Source organism: Rhipicephalus microplus, chromosome 2 (genome assembly GCF_043290135.1).
Source record: "Rhipicephalus microplus isolate Deutch F79 chromosome 2, USDA_Rmic, whole genome shotgun sequence".
NCBI classification, from domain to species: Eukaryota; Metazoa; Arthropoda; class Arachnida; order Ixodida; family Ixodidae; genus Rhipicephalus; species Rhipicephalus microplus.
In genome coordinates, this window is record NC_134701.1 from 252454938 (window position 1) to 252478448 (window position 23511).

Consider the following 23511-nt stretch of genomic DNA (forward strand, 5'->3'; position numbering starts at 1 on the left):
CACTTGCATTAGGAAAACGTAAAAACTATCTAAACCTGCAAATTACACCACATAAATTCGCTCGCCTCTCTCGTAAAAAAAAGACCCTCCCGAAACACGTGGAAATAAACTTCGCTCCCTGTCGGTGCTCGTGTCGACAGATGGAGCCACTAGGCGTTGCCGCCAGCGCCAAGCGTGGGGGGTTCCGACCGAGCGAGTACCGGACCCGGACCACGAGGTCGAACAGAAGAACGCGCCTCTCGTAGTCGGTGTGCTCCGCGCCGGGACAGGTGCGAAGACGAAGACGCCGCCGGGAACACGCGTCCGCAGCTCCCTCAAACATCGCGTCTACGACATCGCCTCTTCCTTTTCTTCAGTGAGACTCGTGAGTAGGAACGTGTTCTTTGTACGTGCTACAAAACATCAGTGCACACATTTGGAACGTAGCGGAGTAATAGAATTCGGCGAGTCAGCAATCGCGTCCTACGCTACGCACAACCCGGTTTACCACTGCGCGCTACGTTAGCAACTTACTACAGAACGAAACTAAATTAACGACTATGTAAAACAACTTCATTAGCGCGAGGAAAAATCAAGGCAATTGAGATGACTAAACCTATAAGTTCATATGGAAGAACAAAGTTGCAAAGTCGCGAAGCTTCTCGAGCATATAATATTGCATGTGTATTTACCGGTTCCTTATATCGGTGCCTCGTTCTCATAGCATCTGTGTGGATACCTAAACTATCAGTGACGAGATCAGTCCTTCAGTAAACCAGAAAATATTTTTTAAACGAAGTGTTTGTTATTGCGAGTCGAATTTTTCATCAGCTCACCGCTAATTGTGATCGGCAAAACTTTTGTCCTGAGAGACTTCGTGCGAGCACATTTCTTATTAAGGGCTAAGATTGCCTCGTTTTCTTGAAGACAGCGAGCGCACCTCGAGTAATCAGGAACTACTTGTTGAGCTTTTTCGGCTAGCGGCGGCCGGTACCCTTAATGAATTTTGCCGCTGGTTAATTGTAAAATGTGTGTTGTCTTTCTCCGTGCTTGTAGAGGGAGTTAATTGCTGCGCAGAAATGTGTTGTTCTGCTGGCCTAGTTGTTATTTATTTAAAGAATATATTCCCGCCTGGAAGTGAGACACACGCAAAAGAGGACAAACACAATACCATCATGCTCGTCCGGTTGCTGCATTCCTCCTGTTTAGTTCGTTGTTTGGCTTCGGGGCCGAAATAATTTCTTTAGGATGGCATGCACACTCGCATTCTTGACAGTGTCACATGATATTAATTGGTTAGAACGCAGCGAAACGTTAAAATGCTTCTTCTGCTGCGAGTTCATATTTGTAACGAAGCAAACGAAATGTAAGAAGGTGCATATTAAATTCGCTAGAGTGTTCTTCTGTTTTTCTTTTCCTTGATTTCTATGATACATGTGTCTATATGGTCGTGTATTTTTGCGATGTCATATGGCATGATCACAAACTTGACCTCATGTATTATACAAGTCAATAAAGCGTTCTGTGCTATTTGTTCCACCCAATCACCGTGAAGTCCATAGGCCTTTCTGAATGTGTTTCTAAGCGTAATCAAATTTAACTCTTTTATTACTACGCCAATTTAAATTCATCACCGGTGACCGACGCTTTGTATCGTCGAATATGGCATGTGAATTTAGTTTCTCGTGCACCCGACACTTTCAAGCATAGTTAGTCCAGCCACTCAACTTTCAGAATCAATTTTAATTTACCCGTTTTGGCGACACACTGAAATTTGATGGACTTTTGTGTGTGCCAATGTGCATGCGTTGTCGGAAAAATGCACTAGGCAGGCGAAGTTCACAAAACATTTTAGCACGGTAACGAAGACGTTAAATACAACAATATAGCAACGATTCGACGAAGCCTGAGTGGCAATACTATTCATAATCGCTGCCATTTATATATGAAAAGTATAATATAGGTAATTCCTTATTTGGTTTCTTAGAGAGTACGCTTTTGCATGTTGCTGATTATTATATAGCGAAATGTTTCGAGACATTTGTCCTATCTTACCAGTACGTTATGTTGGGCTAGTTGATGCTCATCGGCAACCTTGCGCCACGTATTTCAGTCCTATCTTACATTTTCCGGTTTTTAAAAAGAAACAGAAGCAACGTAAAGAATGGGTACTTACATTTTTCTGCACGATTTAATTGCTGCAAGCCCAGAAGAATACCTTTCTAGAAATGTTTTCAGTTGTTTGGGCCACGGAGCATAGCAGTGAAGATTCCACACGCAGAAATTATATTCACTTTTGCCAAATACTACAATAATATAATAAAGCAGCCTACTTTCGCCGATAATATTTTTTCCCAAAAAGTTTTATATACATCCAATAAAAATAATTCGAAAAACAAAACATGCAATACATTAAAAGTGTAGGCCAGCACTTCACGCTTCTCTCCGGAATTTCTTTGTAAAAAAGTACTTCAACGTGTATTGAGTTCTTATGTAATCCTTACTTTCTTCTTTTAAATGTAGTTAAAATGCTAAGCATACTGAGTGAAAATGTAAGATGAGGGCCACAAATCTGGCGAAGTCGGCCTTAGGCAATATTTTGGAAAAAGTTATCAATGCCACTGCCTCTATGCCGACGGGTACGCAGAGAAAGAGAGAGAAACGGGAAAAAAAAGGAAGACAGGGGGCTCATCCAGATGCTAGTACGACGGCTACAAAACCCGTCACAATGGTGTATCATCTAAAACATTGTTCTTCTAGGCGCAAGGAATGTGGGTTTGATTCTTGCCCACGGTGACCTGAATTGTACAGCTGATTCACGTGAACACTTAGATGCACTTAGGAAACCCAAAGCGGCCGCAAAATTTGGGAGTCGATCAGAGGTGCACATCACATGCACATTGAAAGCATCGGCCACGCAAAGCCCAAATGACGCGTTCCATGAGCGTCAACACATTTCATCCGCTTTGTCGCGGGGAATGTGTTCCGTGAGGCACGACAATTCACACTGAGCTAAAAATGGCGTGATGAGAGCGCCGCTGAATATCGTGATGAGTTCAGTGCGTTTCGCAACTTAAGTTGAAAGCAGCATGTAATACAAAACAACCGCCGTTGTAAATAAAAAAAAGGTATTACGGAACTGTTGCAAGAACTATTTCATTATATTCACGCAGCTTAGAATAAGGTTGAAAGCGCGTATTTACGAGAGCTACGCATTATAATAATTCTGAACACCGCAATGTTCGCGACATTCTGTCACGCATGCAAGGCATTCTACATCACACAGAATTCGATCTATTTACATAAAACTACAGATTTATGAGGGAGTCACAAAATATTCCTAACGAGAACTGATAACGAGATACAAAGGCTAACCTATGGAAACAATGCCTATTATTTAAAATAGTAGGACGCAAGCTGACGCCAGACTATTCTGGCTATTCTGCTTAAGCGCGCAGCTTTTGTAACGCACACCGACTCTGCGATGCTTCGGCTTTTCGTGGGCGTAGCTCCGAAACTTATTTCGAGCCCTTGTGCTCTCTGCGTAAGCAGAAATGTCAAAATATCCACGCAGTGAATGATGATGAGGGGAGCGAAGCGTCCATCCGTCAGTCCTTCCGTGCGTCCGTAAGTCCGTGCATCCATCCTTTTGTCCTTGCGTTCGTCTGTGCATCCTCCCGTCTATCCGTCCGTACACCCGTCCATGCGTGCGTCCGTCCATGCGTTCATCTGCCCGTATGTCTGTCCATCCATCCGTCCGTCTATCCGTGCTTCCGTACGTTCGTTTGTCTGTCTGTCTGTCTGTCTGTCTGTCTGTCTGTCTGTCTGTCTGTCTGTCTGTCTGTCTGTCTGTCCATCCGTTCGTATGTCTGCCCGTGCGTTCGTCACTCTGTCTACATCTCCCTGTTTGTCTGTTTGTGCGTCTAGCGACAAGCATGACCCACCGTGGCCTTCCGCACCCGCCGCTCCACTTTGTCCATACCCCACCCACGATCCGACACGTAAGGTGACGGTCCAGGAGACAGAGAGGCACTCGTTCCTTGTGCACCCAAGCACACCCCTCGCAGCAGCCCATCGTGGAGTAGCAGTACAGTGCCATCTAGAATATTTTTACTCAACTTCAGTTTGTATGTACTTCTATGACAGCGCCATCTATTATACTGTTTAGGAGATACTGCTGGTTACGCCTGACGTGGGACAAGGTTAGCCTAAGAGGAGCTTCGCTCCTCAAAAAAGAAGGCAATCTATGGCTTCTCGAGATTTATTCGACGTCAAGTCTGCTTTCGCTGCACACGTTTGAGTGCACAGAGCACCGTTACGTATGTATTCGGTAAAAACAGGCTCCAACCACGGCCATCACTTTCTCATCTAAACTCATCTGCTCATTTTCGTGAAGTGAAGCTGTGTTCGAGTCTTTCATATACTCGGCGTTTGCACACAGGCACATGTTCTATTTGCCAATTTTAAGACAAGAACTTTGATGTCCTGACAAACTTAATAGGGAATTTTGACATGAAACATTAGCCAAAGGAACAAGGAACGTTTGGTTTTCGGTACGCGTAGCACTTACATTAACACAGAAAAAGTACTTACTGTTCGAAAGGAAACCACCAAGTACATCTCTGTCATATCGGAGATGGACAAGTTCACCGTAGTTCTGTGGACCAAACCAACTCTAGATAACTTTGCAAGCAATTGTTTCTCACGAAGTACCTGAAGTACTCCAACTTGATATCGTTATCAGGAATCACCAATCATACACTTGTTTACGCTGCCTCTGCAATTAGTTCGTGGTACAACACATACAAAAAATTATGGACCATCTCACCGAAGGGAAACCTGGTGGGATGCGCAGCAGCAGTGGTGCACACGGCGTTCACTCGGTTGAAACGAGCGTCGACGCGGGTGCTGGAGCAACGGCTTAAAACGAAACTATACTCCGTTTCATACATCAGGTGCAACGCTGTGAAGGCTAGGCAAGTAGTCCGTAAAGAAAACACCAGGTGTTGCTCCGCGCGGTTTCGTAGCCGAGTGGTCTGACGCGTCGCTCCGGAGAGTTCACCGTAGTTTTGAAGTGCATGGGTTCGAATCCACGTGGTGCCAATTCGAAACCTTGTTTTTTTTCATTAACTTCAACTTACTTGCACGCGGAAGTGAACTGCACGTATCTATTCATTTGTAGCATACCGTGTTCTCTTGTGAGGGCCGGAACCTGCTGAGCTGGCACCGAGGTTTGACCAGCATGGCGATTTTGTCGCGATTATACCGCATTGTCGGTTTACCTCGTTGATGTGAGCGAGTACTGCGTGTAAGATGACGTTAATTCATTGATTAGGTAGCACAGCAGCTCCAATGAGGCTGGGTTAACGACAGGTGCATTTTTTCGAAGCTGCCACAACAAGTTAAAAAAAACGGCGGCGTGGGTCGCGCGGAGAGCGAAAACCTGATACGAAAGCGACAAACATAAATTACCAACTCGCATATTTGGATTGTCTATCCGACAACACAGGCGTTTGTTTTTTAACCTGATGACAAATATGTATGCTTAGAAGTTTCCCGAGAAGCATTTATTGATTCTCGTACACCCCAAGCGACGCACTACTTTTTGGTCGCGGCAGTACACAGCGCGAACAAGAGCGCTAGCTTTGACAGCGTTGCACATGATGTATGAAACGGAGTATAGAAGCCACGTTTACTCGGGTAAACGTTTGTTTGTAACGCAAAGACACGGGAGGCGGATTGGGTTTTGTGAAAGTTTCATCGCAGATGAATGATCTGAAAGAGTGTTTCCACTCGACGTGCGGTCGAGCGTTGCCGGCGGTGAAGAGGGTAAAGAGAAAAAATTGTGTTACGAGCACGCGGAGGATCCGGCAGCTGCGGACGCTGCTGCGAGCGTGCTGCGGGTGAGGGAGGAAGTGAGGCCAATGAGCATCTGCGAGGGAAGCATGACGTCAACGCACGGCTGTGACATGACCTACTTAGCACTACTCCAACACTTGCGGCAAAGAAAACGCGTTGCGGCGTGTTAGTACGGATGCACGTACATACGGCGTTAGACACGCTATACAAAAAGCTGCTTCTCATCTAACACGTTCACGAGCCCATATATAGTTCAGCTGTATCATAATCGGCTCACTCAACAGTTTGATATTGGCGCTACCGGAATCGGCCCGATATATTTCGCGTCGATATCGATAAGTCTCAACAAATCTGTTCTGTTCTGAATCTTCGTATTTGTACAAAACAAAAAAAAGGTTACCCTAGTAGCTCGAAAGACTAGTTTGCTTCACGAATTGACAGGGAAATACATTACATTACAAGATTAGACGAGCACATATGAAAAAAAAAGATTTGATCTACGCTGTCGACGTCACGATAGACATTTAGGACCGAAGATCAACGTTTTGTTGAAATAAAAGAAGAGAAAACAATAGCAACGTTAGAGGCATCTGAGGTAGTGTTCTCAGATTTGTGTGCACGTTAAAGAACCCCAGGTGGTCGAAATTTCCGGAGCCCTCCACTACGGCGCCTCTCATAATCATATGGTGGTTTTGGGACGTTAAACCCCACAAATCAATCAGAGGCATCTGAGGTAAGCCGCTCGTTTAAAAAGAATACACACGGGGAACGAAAAGATTCAAATCACACAAAAGTGAAACAAAACGAGCTTTCAAGCAAAACAAAATGAAATGTTTTTGGAATTATTGTATATATAATTGTCATCGGGGCAACACTATAGGCCACTCTACCATTACAGATAGAACAAGCTCCGCAAGTATACTCAGATAATATTTTGATTGATTGATTGATTGATTTATTGATCGATTGATTGATTGATTGTGAGGTTTAACGTCCCAAAACCACCATATGCTTATGGAAGACGCCGTAGTGGAGGGATCCGGAAATTTCGACTACCTGGGTTTCTTTAACGTGCACCAAAATCTGAGCACACGGGCCTACAGCATTTTCACCTCCATCGAAAATGCAGCCGCCGCAGCCGGGATTCGATCCCGCTGCCTTCTGGTGAGCAGCAGAGTACCTTAGCCACAAGACCACCGCGGAGGGGCAATAATATTTTGATGGACAATGCGCTAGCGCATATACCGACGTAAAGCGAAACAAAAAAGAACACCCACGAAGCCAAATATTTTCAAGAAAATATAAGTAGTTAAATGCTCGAACCCCATTTCTTTATTTTACGCAGCACGCACTAAAGCGGTGTTCATTTTTCGTCTTGCCTAATTGACTTTAACGAAAACAAATTCACCGAAACACCAACACTTGTTGCCGGCTATTATCGTGCCACCCCTCTGCGTTTACCCTTAAAAAAATGTTATGTGGAGTTTTACGTGCCACAACCACAATGCGACTAAGGTCTCCAGAACTTTTCACCATTTGGTGTTCGTTAACATGCACTTACATCGCACAGTACACGCGCTTCTAGCATTTCTCCTTTATGCAAATGAAACTTTACACTTTTCTTTTATGTGAAACTTTACTTAATGCGTACTGCTTGTAGCTTCGTGTTGTTAATCCGGGCAAACTTTTCCATACTATAGGGAATCTGAAAGAAGTAACCCATTTTGCTTTCGCTATACGGTTGATTTCAAGCGCAGCTTGATCTACCCATTTCCTTTACTTGTTTTTTATGAATGGTAGCCATAAATTAATGGTGTTATGCACAACCTACTCATTATCGCTTGCATGTTGCCGCGTCAGTTTGCTGTTCAGCCCAACCTAATCAAAGCAGTAACGAGATATAGCAGCCGAACTACAGAAAGCCAATTTGCGTAAAAGCGGGCACATGCCAACAACGACGGTGGTTTGTAATCCCCCTAATTGTTATTAAGCAGCTATAGGGGATGCGTTCATTTGTGAACGGCAAAGCGATCTACCCAACAGCAGAAGAATCAGCGCAACAGATGCATACAAACAAATAACACGCGCAGGTAAACATTCGCAGCGGCCAAACTTCCAAGCATGGCGCATACTGCGGGCTTCGCGTTCGCACTACTCGTTGGCGAAAAGGCGAAATCCAATCAGGGAAAGTTAACATCCTGGTACATGCGTGAAGCGTGACGGAACCAAAGTCAACAACAGCGTCTGGTAGAGTTGTTCGCGGTTCTCAGATTAATGGCTCGACGCAGCACCGCGTTAGTGGGCTTGCATGAAACATTCACACGCCTGAATACTGGGCCGCTGATGACGCTTGAAACACTAACCGGCTTGTCCTATAAGAGGCCGAGTTTGTGTCTCTCGTAGTGGATCTGTTTTAGAGGAGGAGGAAGCATCATTTGCTATGTTTCACTTCTTGTTTATGTGTATATACAGTCCTTTAGATCACTAAATCACCACCCGGTGGTCGTTCTTTTGCGCTGGCTGAGCGATTGCAGCTTTTTGGAACAGTACTTTTTTTTTGAATATGGGAGTATGTATTTGAAATCCAGAACTATACCCCGTTTTCCTTTAGGCATCAGTTTGCGAAATAAATGGTCAGTGTGACGACAATCATAAAACGTATGGCCAACAAACAACGAAAACAGCTGAGTGTGCTTGTTTAGTGATGCGAATTTCGGGGCGAATTTCGATTTAACACAAGAATAATGTGTCATATGATGTCCACTGTCAATTGCTTTGTCCTTCATTTCTGCGTTGATGCACCACTGAGAGCAGTTAGATATTGAGGCGTTTAGTACGTGGATAAATTCGCTTAGCTTTGGTTAGCTTTAGCCAAATGCCCCATAAACTGGCCTGGCCGATAGGTGCTAGTGGAGCTCGAAAATTACACGGATATCCAAAGAGGCTGATTAGCATCGTGGTTGCGTCGACATAGTGTATCGGAAGAAGATATTTGTAACGTTATCATTAACGTGTGCTTCTTTGTAAACGGGAGGGGGGGGTATGTTGGTTATGTTTTTGTCAGTGGTTACAAATACATCTTGGAATTCTTTGCCTGATACTCAACGCGCCAACTGTTCAATGGAGAAATCACAGAAACGTTAACCCCACATTTATTGGTTTATCTCGACGGGTCCTTGCAGAATTCGATGTACTCAAACAGGAGCGCTTTCCAAGCTTTCTATGTATTTTTCTTAGAATATAATGATAGACAAAGCCATTGAAAAAACAGGAAGTTTAACCAAATTGCTCTAGGTTCACTGCCCGACACAGGGGGAAGTGGCTATAGCGTGAAAAAAAGTACGAAGAAGGAAACAAGTGCATAATACGCTCGCGCGCACAGTGTGACAGAGCCAAGCATGTTTCTTGTCGATATCTTTCTCAATACCGCTGTCTCGTGACGGAAGAGATCACGTGATATCTGTAGCATCAGAAAAGGCTAGACAATGATCCGGTGCGTCCTAAGCAGATGTTTACGTCAGTCCGTCTGCTTAAACCCACACTGAATCTTCTGTATTCACGATGACGATCATTCTCGGTGACAAAATCTCAAGGCCACCGCAATTCTCAACTTACGTGTCTAGTAGCGGCACTCGCGTGTCGGCGTTCGTGCGCCGTGGTGTATTCATTGGATTAATTTTGTTTCGCGTGATGCCGAGGGCGATGTCAGAGGCCACGCGTACAGAAGCGCGTAGTTGAAATCTGCTCCGCCAGGTGCCGCAGCGATTCCAGCCACTGACAAAAAAAAAAACGTCTGCTCTTCCAATGAGCCTACTCAATAATTTTTGTATATTACCCGGGCAATTATATTAGCCCTCATAAGTAAACTTGTGATTCGATATCATATTATCATCGTCTTTCTTGCCACAAGCACTTGAAGTCACGACTTCAAAACAGAGATCTTGCCGCAGAGATTGAGATACGACGAGCAGGTTGGTTGGTTGGTTGGTTACTCAACAACTTGACGCCGGGTCTTGCCTCTTTTTAATTAGAACGCGCAAGTGAGTTCTTCTTCTAAATCCTTTCTGTAGTCCTTCATAGCGCATGCATAAATATCATCGTTTTTCTTGTCTCAAGCACGTCACAATATGTATGCAAAATAATTCGTAAGTTGAACCCCATAACCCCGCCCCTTTTTATACCAATTTTTTTTAAACAACAGGTTTTCTGAATATCCGAGAAACATGGATGACCGGACGTAAGTGAAAGATAAGTAAGTGTGGCATTTGTTGTTGGGGACAGCAAAATAATTTACTTTGACCACAGCCATGCACCTTCACATGCCCCAAAATGTAAATTACGTGCATCAACTAATGTTTCCGATTCCCACACTCCGCTGAAAAAACTACACGTTGGGCGCTATGCAGGATCACCCGAGCCTGGCGAAACTCGGGATGAGCTCGGGATCTTTCTGAGTTCTGACGACACCCCACTTTGAATAAGCCAACAATAAAAAAAGTTCAATCCACCCCTCAGCGCATTGTATTTCTTCATTTACGATGAAACCCGGTATTACGTCAAAGACGGTCGACGAATTTGGTTGGTGTTTTCAAACCACAGGCATCTTCTCGTTTGTTTGTTGTTCCACTGAGTGCAGAAGTGCACCCATTCAATAAACGCCAGAAACGTTTTGTGACGATATTTTTAGAAGCATTCGTGTTTAAATATACTTCGAAGCTTTTAATGTCTGCACTAAGTCTCGTTTAAAGTAATCAACATGGTGGCTTTTGAAATTAGCTTCGGCCGAGTGTATTACATCACTACTGCAGTTAAATGTGAGGCCACGTGTTAATCATCATGGTCGGCCTGCACATTCTAGTGCGCTGCTCAATCGGTCTGCTATTTATGGCCGGCTAGCACCCGTGCATTTGCGCCCGGCTAATAAGCTATTTGGCCTATTTGGCTAGGCAGCATACTTGGCTGGTTAGGCCAGGGCATGCTATGACCAAGCTAGTTACGCAAAGTCATGGTAATTCCGAGGTCATTACGCTACATCTTAAGAAGACCGTGCTAATGAAGCCATATAAAGCTGGAACCAGGCTACCTAAAGCATTCTAGTGGATGAGCTAAGCCATGCTAATTAACACGACGTCGTGAGCACCCTGAATAAAACATGCTAATTAACCCTTACTAGTATTAAAGTAATTAGGATCAAGCTAAGCAAGATTAAGCTTAATAGCTCCATGCTGATCATGACCTTGCTAATTGCGCCCGATATATTTGCCTGTTAACTGAAACCTTATCATTGAAGAGAAAACAGTTCAGTGTAATGGTCATTGAGGATCAGTCAATTCGCAAAATTGAAATTAAGACGGAGCTGATGTGGTCTTCCCAGCGAAGCTGATTGAGCATATGAGTAGATGACCAACCTAAAAAGCTGGAAGAAGCTAGATTATCACAAGCTCCTCTGTCGCTTCAGCCTTGCGCAAGTAGTGCAAGCTGACTAAATTATTTTATATGCAAAGAAGCTGCTGCTTAGCGTTCACCGCATGAAACGCTTGTCAGTCACACCAGCACCATGAAAGTCACGAGTTCAACGTGGGTCTTCTCAGAATCAACGAGCTTGTATCAGAGTTCATGCGTCAATCAGTTTGATTGACAGACAGCCACGGCAAAGATCGTGCACATTCACCACGTTTGCTCTTGCCGAGGAGCAGTGCTCACGCCGAGTTACACGATTGTTATATCGGCTTGATTGCGCAGACTATGTACACACGCACACAGAAGTGAAAGCGATATACGTGGCTTCGGTGTTCCGCGTTCAGTTTCTCCAGACTCGCTACGCATCCACTCACAATCGCGTTGCTGCCACGATTCGAGCACCCCTGGTGACCACCTCTCCTTATTTACCTGCAATATCTTATTGAAGTGAAACGAGCAGCACGAAAGTTCTGCGAGTGCACCACTGCTGCCTTCGAGAACAGAAATTCCCATGCAGCGAGTGGAACGAAAGAACTTCCCCGTAAGAGGACATACACCCAAAAACATGCCTGTGTGAGGCGCGTGGTGAGTTGGCAAAGAGATAGCGCGACAATCACGCTGACGTCGCTGCTCTGCTGAATGCTGACGGAGTTTCTCTGATAACAGCAGCAAATGTCCCACATGCATTTCCAACGCCCCACGCGTTCTTGTAGCCCATTTTGATCAACGCTGCTATACCGCTCTCCGCACTGCCTTGATGCCACGGCCGCCATAGAGCCACCTCGGAGCAAACTAGTCTGCTTGGGAAGCTCGGGTCATCCTCATAGCACCCCATCATTGGGCAACTTATCAGCTAGAAGCAATATACTTAGTTCTACGTACTTTCATCATTTTGTTTTCATCACGGCAACTCCCTTATCTTTCGTGAATTACCGCAGCCAGAGACGCGCGTAGTTCGCCAACCCAACCTTTCCGTCTTTTTTTTTGTGTGTGTGTGTCTGCGCCTCTTTGTCTTGCTCTCATTTGTCTTGCTGTTTTTTTCAGTTTGAAGTGATGTTTGTTAGAACAAGAAATGTAAGCGGGTAAGAACAACCAAGTTTGTTGAAACATGAAAGAACTTCGTACGTTCCGAAAAACATTACACAACCTCCCTATTTCGTGTGCAGGGAGTATATGCGGAGCATCAGTCACCGGCCAAAGCGACGAAAATGCCTGTAAGGACGGAGCCTGCAGAAGTTGGAATACTGGCAACACCCGCAACAGCATTGAGTGAAAACCAGGATTGTGTGTGTGCTTGTGAATGTGACTGACAAGTCGGCCAGTGCCTCACGGGACAGAAGACGCACACCATGCTCTCCATACAGCATCTGCTCTCTTTCGTCGGTGAGTATTGTGCTCTGAACAGTATTTCGATTTGGCGATCCCCACGCCTTCACTGGTTGATTGTTTTATATGTGGCGTTTAACGTCCCAAAACCACCATATGATTACCAGACGCAGTAGTGGAGAGCTCCGTAAATTCCGACCACCTGGGGTTCTTTAGCATGCACCCAAAGCTGAGCACACGGGCCTACAACATTTTCGCTTCCATCGGAAATGCAGCCGCCGCAGCTGGGATTCGATCCCGCGACCTGCGGTTCAGCAGCCGAGTACCTTAGCCACTAGACCACCACGGCGGGGTGCGCCTTCACTGGTGACAGTGCTATCGATGTCTTACAATAAGTGCCGTTGATATATTACGTCCGAAAACCACGTTATGATTACGAGAGACAGTGTCAAGGAGTGCGCAAGAAACTTCCAAGACCCGGTGTGGTCTTTAACCTACACCTAAACTGAAGTACACAGACCTCTAGCACTTCGCCTCCATCGAAATGTGGCTGCCATGGTTGGAATTTAATCCCGCGACCTTCGAATTCAGCAGTCGAGTATCCCAACTAGACCACGATTCCGGGTTTTAATGTCTCATAACTGTCCCCGCTATACCACAATTCCAAAATACCGAGGCGCACAGCGCAAATCATGCTTGCTTGAAGGGCCTCTAAACCTGTGCGAGTTCAACTACGAGCGAGTGGTTTCTCTCTCACCCTCACTTCCCTTTTTATTTTATTTTTTATTTATAGATATTGCGATCAGTTCCCAGATCTTAGCATGGTGTTTACACATAAAAATACAAACATTTTTGCACACAGAAATCGCAGCCTTTCATCAAACAGTTTTAAGAAGTCAAAGGTAGGACAAAAAAACACTGGTAACGAACGAATGAAGTACCACAAAGAAATGCATAACATATTCAGATGTTTTTTTCAAACGCGGCTAAAGGGTTCTGAGAAACTACATTGGTATTGAGATTATTCCAGTTCGTTATAGTCCGGGGAAAAAAGGAATACTTAAAACAGTTATTCCATGTGGTAAAGGGAACTAAGCGCCCCGCCGCGGTGGTCTAGTGGCTGAGGCACTCGGCTGCTGACCCGCAGGTCGCGGGCTCGAATCCCGCCTGCGGTGGCTGCATTTCCGATGGAGGCGGAAATGCTGTAGGCCCGTGTGCTCATATTTGGGTGCACGTTAAAGAACCCCAGGTGGTCAAAATTTCCGGAGCCCTCCACTACGGCGTCTCTCATAATCATATGGTGGTTTTGGGACGTTAAACCCCACAAATCGATCAAGGTAACTATAATAAAGCATGCCGTTGTCTTGTTTTATAACCTGTTGAGAAAGAAAAATAATGCGATGTGTTGATGTTATAATGACGATTCTACAAGCGCTGTCTCCTCCTCATACGTGGACAATGACAGACGTGGACAACAACGAAGCGTTGAGTGAATCACGCTTTCACACTTTTACGCCTACCTGCTGCTTTCTCCGCTTGCACCTTCTAAAACGCCAAAAAAAAACGAAGTGTAATCAATTGATCGCGCACAAAGCAGTCCACTGAATAATTGCAGAACGGGAGTCTGGCTGCTTGATAAAGCAAGTACGCAGGCAATTCACAACCTATGTGCCTCATGTGGACTAATGAAGAACTTATTTCCTGAAAAACGCCTCGTAAACAGACTGCTAGCATTATGAATTGTGCTGGAAGTACGGGAAGAGCCGTGAAAGAACATAAAGCACACGGTATTCATATTTTCAGAGGTTCTCCAGGAGCCCCTCAAGCGAGATACGTGTTAATAACGGACGTGACAATGACACAATGCGAACGAACGCTTTTCAAAGTGTTAGATACGGTATACTGATGCGCTTTGGTGTCGATATGCTACTGCCAGTCATCGTGTTGCGCTTCCGCTGCCATAGATGGCGCGACACTCGTCACAAAACTTCTCTATAAGTGGCCAACATGTTTTCGAAACAGCCTTTGTGGCCAGCATGGATTCAAGCGGATTCGGCCGAATTTAATTTACCGCTGACTAAACACGTTGTCCGGTATTAGTCGAAATCACCGGCTCGTGAACACTGACGCTTTTGCCATGATTATCTGTAGCGGTATTGTGAGCCACTCATTGATCGAGTTTCGTTACCACCACACTGATCCAATCATTGTCTAAATGTACAGTATTTTACGTATATCTGCCAACATGCAACGAGAAAACAGTGAGTGAAATTATTCAAAGTGAACAGTTGGGTCATTTCGGGATTCATGATCACTGTATACTGCGCCGTAGAAAACAAGTGCGATAGTAACGCAAGTACAGGCATGAGACAAACAGCGTGATGAATAAACCTTCATTTGATAGTGCATGCTGCTTGCCCTTTTTTACTTATCGTCCGTGTTTTTTATTGCGCAGTATATATCGATAGTAAAATTAGCCTGGTTTCGTATGAATGAGCAGTTACTGTGGCGTCAGTCTGCATCAGTCTCTCGTTGCATTTGATGCCCGAAAGACATCGTCATGTAGTATACTGTGGCTCAACTAGATGTATCTACATACCTCTATATAAAGGTTTTCTTTAAAAAAATATACGTTGAAACTCTGCATACTGGGGCGTCATTCAAAAGTAAAAGTTCGTAACAATGCTGTGTTTGCGGAGAAATAATACTGATAATAAGTCGATCCCTCTGTGTAAGAACCTAAAAAAATTCGAATTGTTCGTTTAGGCCTTTAGATGGCCCCTATGTACGAAATACAGTATACAGTATATACGAATAAAGTATACAAGCTATTCACAAAGGTAATTGCTAACATAGTTAAAGAAACATTAGAATTCGATCAACCAAAAGAACAAGCAGGATTTCGAACAGGCTACTCAACAATCGACCACATTCATACTATAAATCTGGTAATAGAGAAATGCTCAGAGTATAACCAACCACTATACATATCCTTCATAGATTACGAGAAGGCGTTTGATTCAGTAGAAATATCAGCCGTCATGCAGACACTGTGGAATCAGGGCGTCGATGAAGTATATATAAACATCCTGCAAGAAATCTACAGGGGATCAACTGCTACGATAGTGCTTCATAAAGAAAGCAACAGAATAGCAATAAAGAAGGGTGTAAGGCAGGGAACATGATCTCCCCAATGCTATTTACCGCGTGCTTACAGGAGGTCTTCAGAAGCCTCGAATGGGAACAGTTAAAGATAAGAGTTAAGGGAGAGTACCTTAGTAACCTGCGCTTTGCCGATGACATTGCATTGCTGAGTAACTCAGCGGACGAATTGCAACTCGTGATTACGGAGCTAGACAAGGAGAGCAGAAAGGTGGGTCTTAAAATTAATCTGCAGAAAACGAAAGTAATGTACAACAACCTCGGAAGGGAGCAGGGCTTCGAGATAGGTAATAGCGCACTTCAAGTTGTAAAAGACTATGTGTACTTAGGGCAGGTAATAACCGTGGAGCCGAACCACGAGATTGAAGTAACTAGAAGAATAAGAATGGGGTGGAGCACATTTGGCAAGCACTCTCAAATTATGACAGGTAGATTGCCACTATCCCTAAAGACAAAGGTATATAGCAGCTGTATCTTGCCGGTACTTAGCTATGGAGCATGCAGAGACCTGGAGACTTACAAAGAGGGTTCAGCTTAAATTGAGGACGACGCAGCGAGCGATGGAAAGAAAAATGATAGGTGTACCCTAAGAGACAAGAAAAGAGCAGAGTTGATTAGAGAACAAATGGGGGTTAAGGATCTCATAGTTGAAATCAAGAAGGGGAAATGGACTGGAGCTGGGCATGTAGCACGTAGACAGGATAACCGCTGGTCATCAAGGGTAACTAACTGGATTTCCAGAGAAGGAAAGTGGGTTAGGGAAAGACAGAAGGTTAGGTGGGCAGATGAGATTAAGAAGCTTGCGGGTATAAATTGGCAGCAGCAAGCGCAGGACCCGGTTAACTGGCGGAACACGAGAAAGGTCTTTGTCCTGCAGTGGACGTAGTCAGGCTGATGATGATGATGATGATGATGATGATGATGATGATGTACGAAATCACGTTCTAACAGCCACAGCAAGAAACTGGTTCGATATCAACGTTCAAATATTTTCTGATATGCACGGGAGGTCGTTTATATCGTTTTCGAAGCTTATGCATTTCGAAAAGTTTAATGCGCACCCTAAACAATTTGAAGATCAGTTTGCTGTACAAAAATCGATAAAAATGATTCTAAGGGAATTGTATTTCCTTCAAAGTGCTTGATGTGACATAGCAATTTGCCTCCGACTTATGGCTACCTTCGCAATAAAAGTACAGCCATCATCGCGCAAAAATCAGACAATTTCCGTTCCTTTGAAAAATTACCGACAACTCGAAAGCCACATCCCCCTGTATTTGACTATTCTCACTCAATTATTGATAGTTGAGTCATGAGAATTACATACAATGAAAGTTCCTGAAATATTCGTCATGCTGTCAAAGAGACGACACGCTAATTTACGTGCGGAAAGAGATGAGACTCGTTGTTATTCAGTGTGCAGGAACATAATAATCAAATGAAGAGGGCCAGAGCTTTATTAGCGCTTTCTCTTTTTTTTTCCAAGAGACAACAGACGACTAAAATGTAAATGCAGCCACTCTCCTCCACCGAGGCCATCCGAGCGGGAGAAGAAAGTGCTTGTTCTGTTGCTGATTGCAGCGATAACGATATGGGTCGCAGCGAAGCTGAGATTGTACTGAACTTTTTTGTTCACTCGCGTTACCCTTTTCTCTCATGAAAAGTTCTCACAATCCGTAAACATAGCCCAAAATCACACTGCCGCCGAGACAATAAAAGTACAGCAAAACTAAAAAAAAGCAAATGCGCTTCGCCGCCGCGAATATACGGGCAGCAGGTTGTTTCAATATCCTCCCGAGCGGGCCCGCGAAAAGCGGGAATCACGCCAGCCTTCATTTACGCCGCGCCCGCCGACCGCGGCGAGGGCTCCGAACAAAAGGCGTGTCACGCGAACTATGTCTTCTTGCAAGCACGGGCAATCCGTGCACCCTCCCGGTTTCAACATATGCGAGCGCGAGCAAACAAACACTTCGTTCTCGGTAATACCATGGACCTGAAAAGACAGAATCGCTGCAAAGAGGCCGGATGGGAGGACGTTTGCAAATCACCCATGAGAGATGAGGGTAGAAGCGAGGCAGGGGGGGACTGAGGGAAATCGGGAAAAAAAACTCACGAGGATAAAAGAAATGGGGAGGGGTTTCTTTCGGCGTCCGAGGCATTCAGCCCCTTCTTTGATGGTCGGCCGCCGCAGAGGTGTATGCGAGAGGTAGAAGTGTGCACGCGCGTATATACACAAATCCCACAAAGCGCAGAGTGTGGAGCATAGACTGCTTTTGATGCGCTCTCGCGCAAACGAAGCGAGCCCTTCGAAACGACGGTGCTTTCCTTGTGCGATGACGAACTCTAGCACCGTGCTAGGGCAAAATGTAGGGTAGAGTTGACCGCTCCGGAGGTTGGAAAAAACCGCCACCACTGAACTACCCTCTGAATAGCCGCGGCGTTCCACCAGATCACCTCACACGCCCACCGTTTTTTTTTGTTTCTTTTGTTTGTTCGCTTTTTCTTAGGGAATGCTCCTCAGAAATAACCGCAACGTCATTGCACGCACCGAGACCATTCTAACTGTCGCTCTGCTGCTCTCTGTGGTGCCTCTCCCAACAGCCCATTCCCGCTTTTCTCATCACATAACCCCCGATGTAGTTGCCATGGCGACGCCCTGACCGGGCAGCGTATATTTCTAACCACAGTTAGCCGCCACCACACGTGTTGCGCGAAACGTGTTCCCGAGACAGACCTGAACAGCGGCCAGCGGTGCGTTTTTTTTTCTTTTCTCTGTATTTCTTTCTACTTTTTCTTCCACCACACAATGCGTATCAGTGCGCGGGAACGTGATCTAGGAAAGGCGTAGATATGGAAAGGCAAGACCTAGGAAAGTCAAGCTAAGTGCATTATTCAATTATTCGATCAGATGTAATCGTGCGTAAACGCAACAGTGTATATGCACATGATGTTTTCCACGAGTGAACGCAGGCACGCGTGCGTTATCCGCGAACGCGCTCAGCGAGCCAAATGCAAAAGTTGATGTGATAGATCCACTCGGTGCAAGCGTTCGCAAGGGACGCTACGCTCACTCCCTCATTTTGCCACGGGAATTTTATTACGCTAACCATGCCACTCCGCACAGCGTTTTATATTTTTCTAGTGCACTCAACAAGTTAAATGACCAGCGACTGTGAGAGGAAACTACATTACGCCATCGTTTAGACTCGTCATCACAGACGACGGCCGTGCAAGCGCTACTGGGCTTCTTGCGAACTACTGGCTTGTGAGAACGCCTCTGAGTGGATTGATTTTGTGTGTGCGTGTCTTACTGCGTTCTTTATTCTTATTCATTTTTATCTCTCTCTCTCTCTCTCTCTCTCTCTCTTTCAACCCTCTATTCCCCAACCCCAGCGCAAGGTAGCATACCGGACCCTAGCATCTGGTTAAGCCCCCTGCCTTCCTTTTTCTCGTTTCTCTCTCTCTCTCCACCCAGCAAACGTGGATTAGTAGCTTACCTTTCTGAGAAATTGACGATACATTACTATCAACCAGGCCAATCGCAGTTATATATCCTTCCGCATGCAACGCAGTGGGGCTGTTTTTGTTCTTATTGCCTTTCATCAATTGCCGTGTAGTTGCTTGGTACTAGCACAAAAGCAACTACAGGGCAGACAGGCAGACAAAAAAAGCACGTACAGACGATGCGGCACGCTAACTTACGACTAGTTCACTTCTGCAGGCTCAGTTTTGTAGCCCTCTTAGATAAATTCTCAGGAGCTGCTTTATATATATATTTTTTCAAAGCTTGTCTCGGAGTGATCAACGGCATATGGCAATACATTAAAAAAATGTATTCATTCGTCAACATTAAGTTTTTAGTTTCATACCCCATCTTATTTCTTTCGTTATTATTTTGCCGTAAGGCATGAATAGGAATAAACTGGATGAATGACATTGTTACCTAGATCATCCTGCAAAAGGTTATGCAGAGAAGTACAAACGCAGTGAGGCTCAAAATTGAAACAATTTAGCCCTGGTCACACTACATCGAATGACCCAGCTGCGAGAACGATGTGTATCAACGTAAACTTCTGGGAAATGCTGACCTGAAAAACATCCTGTAGAAAGAAAAAAAACATGGTCACTTTTAATTTCATGGGTACTGAAGCAAAAAAATTGCGGTCTGTTCCCGCTATAACAACGGCTTGACTCTTTTGAGGAGTGTAATTGTCCCTTAGCAGCGATAAGCAACTCGCAAACGGCTCGTGCGTGTTTACATAAAAACACGTCGCTCGTCATTTATCTGTCACTAATCCGATGTCGCACTGATAGCGCGCAGCCCATTCAATGGTTGTTGTCAAACGAAAACACGCCTATATACTGTTAATCGCTTTATCAGTTTGACTTTAGCCATGGTGATTCACAGCTAAAGCGGACTTTACCCATGAATTGCAATTGCAAAAGTTGACTCTCGTCGTCACGGATTTTATAGTTTAGAGATATCAAGAATACGTGAGTCGAATACGGTGTTTCGAGAAAAGGCCTGCTAAGCAACGCTGCTCACACGGGTAAACGGTGCAGAATTTGGCAACGTCAGTTCCACGTATAGACATTACACCTTCTGCTCGAACATTTGAAATAAAAGAAGATATTTTCCTTTCAAAGTAGGCTACATTTTATGCTCTATACGTTCATAAATTACTGTTAAATGGAATATATACCCTCAACAATTGCACGATTATACCGAGAAACTGGGGTAAACACAAGGCTTTAGTTAGCCACCACGTGTCCTTAACAGCTTGTTTTCGAATAGAACATTTTCTCATGTTGTTTCGGGAACAAGCCATTTCGGTTGATACTTAGCGGGACAGCCCAGTGCTCTCCCATATATAGTTGAGTACGAAGTACTCGAAATCGTTAAACAATTTTTTTTTTCTAAACACAAGTTGCACGTTGTGAGTGGGGCCCACGGGACGGCTTTTTGCTCTCCCATAATAAAGTACCAGGTACTCTAAATCGTTATTAACTTTTTCCAAACACAAGTGTACAATAAACTTCCCTTTCTCAATCGTAATGTTTATCACGGGACGGTCTTATGCTCTCGCATAGTAGAGTACTTAGTGTACTTCTAATCATTACCTACTTTTTTCTAAACGCAGTGTTTATGGACTGTGAGAATGTCGAAGTTAGCTAGGCGCTGTTTTACAAGCCTGCCTCATAACTTTCAGGTGGGACGTCATTATGCTCTCCCAAAGTAAAGTACCAAGTACTCTAACTTTTTAAATGTAAAGCATTTCTTAGCGAACTTCGGCGACCTTGAGCGTATCTATCTATCTATCTATCTATCTATCTATCTATCTATCTATCTATCTATCTATCTATCTATCTATCTATCTATCTATCTATCTATCTATCTATCTATCTATCTATCTATCTATCTGTCTGTCTGTCTGTCTGTCTGTCTGTCTGTCTGTCTGTCTGTCTGTCTGTCTGTCTGTCTGTCTGTCTGTCTGTCTGTCTGTCTGTCTGTCTGTCTGTCTGTCTGTCTGTCTGTCTGTCTGTCTGTCTGTCTGTCTGTCTGTCTGTCTATCTATCTATCTATCTATCTATCTATCTAGCTATCTATCTATCTATCTATCTATCTATCTATCTATCTATCTATCTATCTATCTATCTATCTATCTATCTATCTATCTATCTATCTATCTATCTATCTATCTTGCCGCCTGCGACTTTTAGCTCTCCTGCCCGTTTCGATAATGGTATCGATACCAAACTTGGTGTGGCATAACATGACTGTATGAAGAACATATTCGACAGGTAATAACATAAATATCATGATATCTATGTCATGAATATTATAATTTACATTTCAGGGTACTGCAGCTGTTGCGGTGGTTTCGTTCACATGGCATGTTGCAAAACTGGTAAGGTACGGCATGATTGCATTGTGAACACGAGCAACAGACCCTAACATGAAAATCATGACATGCGTGTCATTTAACATGACTACATGCCACGCTCATGATGTGCTCGCGGCCGTTTAGCTAGCGTCACATATACCAAATTTGGTATTACGGTACGTGAACGGATCACGAAGGTATACGACTGGTTCAAACATGATAATCATGAAATGCGTGTCATGTGAGAACATGACTACATGCCACAGTCAAGCGCCAATACATTTCGACGTGACGCGGTGTGCGTGCTCGCCAGCGTTCACTTCATCGCGTCACGCCGGCGTTGCGACGTCAGGCGCCTGTCCTGCCACATACTCGCAGGCGCGCGCCGCGCTGCGTAGCTTCAAGCATGCGCGTTTAAGCGCGTCCAGCGTCCCTCCTTCACGAATAGAGGGAGAAGCAGTGTTGTCTGAGTGACGCATTGGCGCAAAATGCGGCATGTCACACTTCGCGCCGTTTGCCGTCGGGCCGCGCTGACAGACGCTGGTCGCGCCGTTTGCGCCTGGCGTCAGACTATAGATTGCTCACCTTTTCCTAACGTAGCGTCGCCGTTCCCAGCGTGCGCGCGCGTCAACGCTACATTGGAGCACGTTAAGCTCGTCATGATGCGCTTGCGGCCGTTTTGCAAGCTACACATCTACTATACTCGGTATAACACGATGTGAACGGACGACATAGAAAAATGACACATCGAAACATGATAATCACGACATGCCTGTTATGTAAGAACATGACAACATACCACGCTCATAGCTTGCTCGCGGCCATTTCGCTAGCTTCAGATATACTAAACTTGGTATAACGTGACGTGAATAGATGACGAAGGTAAACGACACATCCAAACGACACATCATGACACGTAAGTCATGTACGGCATCATTTACCTCCGCCTCGTAACATTGTGCTGATTTTAATGTGACATATCAACCTTCCTCATTCGTGCTTCGCATATCATCGATTACTACTGTACGTGGGATCTACCATTTTTTTTTTCTAAACAGGGCTCAGTCATAAGTTGTATACACTGCATTCACTTGTTTTCGGTGTTTCGTTTGTGTATGTACAAGTTACGTGTACACTAAAACTTCCCTTTTTATTCAACGCACAGCTTAACAGCGTAAGGTGTGAAAGTTAAGAATCAACTTGTAAAATGTAGTTCACGTGTTAATGTATCCTACCAGTGTCTCGAGAAAGAGAGAAAGAAGGGTGCTCATGAATGCAGCGGGGTAAATCAGATTCTATCAAATTTTTTACAGCGTCCAGGTGAATGAGATAAGGAAATGCTGTACAGCATATACCATTTCAAACGAATTGAGGTCAGTTACCTCTGCTCCGTTTCGCTTTGAAACGCCCGAGCTATCAAAGACATTTTTTTTCGCTGATTCAGGTTCCGGACGAAAGCTTAAAGACGCAAGAAGTTAATTGTTCTTGCGTCTTACGATGACATTGCATATCTGGTATGACGTCGCTACACGACTTGCACGTTGCCGTTGTAGGAGAATCTAAGGTCGACAGAATATGATTTTTCGCGAAGCGGCATCTCCATCGAAGTAGCGGATGCTGCAGTACGCAAAAACGCGGTCATCGTTTGCGTGAATCCCTTAGCGCGGGAGCGAAACGGCGATTTATGGCGACAACGGTGCGAGGGTCGCCTATATAAACGTCGCGCAGACAAACGACTACCAGCGCTACGCGCAATGTCGTGTGGCTACAACGTCTTCGCGACGATCATGCATCAATCACAATTTTCCAGCCCAGCCTGTAGCTCCTTTCTGAAAGTGCT

At 44.7% G+C, this 23511-nt stretch overlaps 1 protein-coding gene across 2 annotated transcripts in view; it reads left to right on the top strand.

Moving 5' to 3' along the window:
* The first annotated feature begins 231 nt into the window (after window positions 1–231).
* Window positions 232–23511, top strand: part of LOC119169277 (cell adhesion molecule Dscam1) — a 146491-nt gene continuing 123211 nt past the window's right edge. For both annotated transcript variants that reach the window (XM_075879631.1, XM_075879627.1), the window contains exons 1-2: window positions 232–364; window positions 12465–12681. In XM_075879631.1, the coding sequence (XP_075735746.1) occupies window positions 12648–12681 (34 nt within the window). In that variant the 5' untranslated portion in view covers window positions 232–364; window positions 12465–12647. The remainder of the gene's footprint in view (window positions 365–12464; window positions 12682–23511) is intronic.